Source organism: Asparagus officinalis, chromosome 3, assembly GCF_001876935.1.
Source record: "Asparagus officinalis chromosome 3, Aspof.V1, whole genome shotgun sequence".
In the NCBI taxonomy this organism is placed as follows: Eukaryota; Viridiplantae; Streptophyta; class Magnoliopsida; order Asparagales; family Asparagaceae; genus Asparagus; species Asparagus officinalis.
Window position 1 is genome coordinate 36,197,534 of NC_033796.1, and position 3,095 is coordinate 36,200,628.

General features: G+C 33.1%; 1 protein-coding gene across 1 annotated transcript in view; it reads left to right on the plus strand.

Moving 5' to 3' along the window:
• Positions 1 to 677, plus strand: part of LOC109834956 (vam6/Vps39-like protein) — a gene marked incomplete at its 5' end in the record, with an annotated part of 16,055 nt that extends 15,378 nt beyond the window's left edge. Inside the window, one exon of the mRNA XM_020402964.1 lies at positions 168 to 677. Within this exon, the coding sequence (XP_020258553.1) occupies positions 168 to 260 (93 nt within the window). The remainder of the gene's footprint in view (positions 1 to 167) is intronic.

Below are 3,095 nucleotides of genomic sequence, written 5' to 3' on the forward strand. Positions count from 1 at the left end.
CCCCCCCCACCCCCACACACACACACACACAAAGAAAGAAAGAAAAGAACCCACCCACCCAAAGGGGAAAAAACAGCTTTTTCTCTCATTGAGAAGTTAGTTATTTGGTTGAATCACTTTGAATTCCAAGTTAGAAATATACTCTTATCCTTTCTTCTCTTGAGCAGTGTTACCGCCGTCTAGGTGAATCAACTTCTCCACATGGACGTAACTTCAAACAGAAACCCGTATTTAAACCAGGATGGCTTGTTATCAGATAGCAAAGACCTTCTATGTCGTCCATATCTTCATACAGTCGTTTGGCTTGGAGCATTTTCTCTTTTGCTCTCATTTAAGAGCGATTGAACACTCCACTCTGCAACTTCGAAGGAGAGAACACCTTGGAGGGTCCGTGTTTTCAGAATGATCAGGAAATCTCTCCTTTAACAGGTTAATTTTCCTTTTAGAGATTTTCATCCTCTGTAATACTATACGATATCGCTTCAAGGTATATACAGCAATAATTCTATTGCATGTATTTTCATTCGTTTTACTGTAAAGTTAGCATGCAACAGCAGTTAGGAGAAATTAGTTTACAGCTACCGGGCCCCAGATATGGGGAATAAGTTACAGAGAACAGTGTGTTAAGACATTTACTATAAGTACAATTTAATCAGCAGAATACTTTTGAGTAATAATTTCTGTGTTATAAAGCATTGAAATGGTAAAGCTGGTTCTGTTCAGATTGACCTTTGCTTTCCATGGCTTATTCAATATTTGTTTTTAACACAATTCTGAGAGAAAAATGTCATATTACTTCTTCGAGTTGATAAAATATGAACTGATCGTTTAAACGAGCATTTGTATTGGCATCCTGTTTGGCCTTCTGCGCATTTGCTTAGGGTTATGTATATTATTATATTATTCGTTGAGAAAATTTGATACAGGAACATGCAAACTGGCAGCCGTTTCTGAAACTTTCCATTTAGGGGCTGTTTGTTTACTAAAAAAAATAGCGAAATGGAGCTTTTGAAATCTGACAACAGGGCCACGTAATTTTTTGATTTCTACCCATTTCCATTTCCAGCGTTTTTTGTTGAGTGATTTAAAGAAATGGAGGTGTGAAATGTGCTGTCACGTCAGAATTTGTAGAAAACCCATTTCAGACCTAAATTGAGTGAAATGCGTGAGAAATACATTTAATGAGTAATAAAATATTGTCTCTCTCACCTTTTTGAGACCCGAAGTGACTAAAGTGATTGAAATTAGTCAGATTTCTTGATTTTTGGATGTTGAAACAAACCCAAGAAATGAAAAACAATGCTTTTCAGCCTATGATTTCATGATGAAACAAACTAAATAAATCAAAAATGAGAAACCCTTTGAAATGTTTTGAAATGGTTTTCATCATGGTTTTGTGTTTTCTTTCTTTTTTAATAATGGAAATGTACCAAGCAGGCCCTTAATGAACAAAGAGAGTAATGGATACTAAACCTCTTTATTACAGCTAAGAGCGACGATGAAGAGTTCACATTGAAGCATAATCAATCATTGCAAAGTGAAATTTCTGTTATCTTTGGACATTTGACAGAATTCTGATCTTCCAAAAATCGGTAGCCAATAAGCTTGGAAGGTTTACAGATATGCAGTAGACTTAATTTGGGGAGAAGGTAATCATCACCTTAGAGACACAATTGAGCAGAAACAGTGCCAAACTACTTTACTTTCTTTTTCTAGGGTCCTAAACGCCAAATGCCATAAAAAGAGCGCTTCTCTTTTGGGACTTTAGGCTCTGTTTGGTTTGAGGTAAATTGAGAGAAAGGAAAAGAAAATTAAAAGGAGAACTATGTTTCAATGTTTGGTTAGAAGGAAAGATAAAAGGAAACTGAAAGCCAAATTACTTGAAGAAAATGTGCTTTTAAAATTTTTATTTTTATTTTCTTTCCTGGAATGTAAGGGAATGGACAAAATATTTTGTCAGGGCCGAGTATAGCTTTCTTCATGAGTCCAGAATGCGCTGAATGTAAGTTATTATTACGGGGCCCCACCGGTATGATTATAATGTGTCCCTGGACCAACATGCTATTTATAGTTGCACATAAAGAGTGATGTTTCTACACTAGACCCTTTAAATTTTCTTATATCAAATTTAGACCTCAAATCATTTAACTTGTTTTAATGTACCCCAACTTTTAAGCTATTTCAAAATTAGTCCTTAAAATCATTGAAGTCACCATTAGGTCTCAATTCTCATAAGTTGTATAAAAAGATTGCCTCCAATTGTTATTGTTGTCGTTGCTGAACTAATCTGAAACAAGTTAATGACAATTGGTGAAGTTAATACAACTTAAATGATTTGAGGACTAAATTTTGAAATAACTTAAGGGGACTTCGTAGTAGTCTCAATAATTTTAGGGACTTATTTTAGAATCTTAGTGGTTATTGTTGAATGTTTTTGTTTAAACTGACTTTTTACTGTTTGTATTGATAGAAAATTGTTAGCAAGTCACTTGGTTTATTCTTTTTCTCAGCGTGATTTCTAGCGGTTTAAAATTTTCAGTGTGATGTGCTTGTATTTATTTTCACTTATATGGATTCAGTATACTATTCTCAACGATTTAAATTTGTAGCAATATATATTACTTTCTCCTATATAGTTTTTTTTGTTGAAGGCATTCTGCAAGACTCTTTTTTCCCTATACAAAAAAAAAAAGAAACAAAACAAAAACTAAAAACGAAAAACCAAAGAAGCAAAAACAAAAACTCTTGTACCTTTCAAAAGAAAAAGCCTTTATAGGATCCACATATTGTCCTCATTAAGTCATTATAATTAATTTAAAATTAAAAATATTTATAAAATTAATAAATTGATGGGAACTATTGTATAATATAAACCAACTGTATTATCTATATCATTTTTTTAACAATCAAACATAAACTGGTTGTTGATTATTTTCCTTTCAAATTCTTCTTCTAATTTTCCATCCTAACCAAACATAAAAAAGTAATCCATTTCTATTTCTGTTTCTTTCCCTTTCTTTTCCTTTTCTTTTTCTTTCATTTCCCCTCAATCCAAACACAGCCAAGATTTATGGAAGATTTGTGGGGAGAAAAAA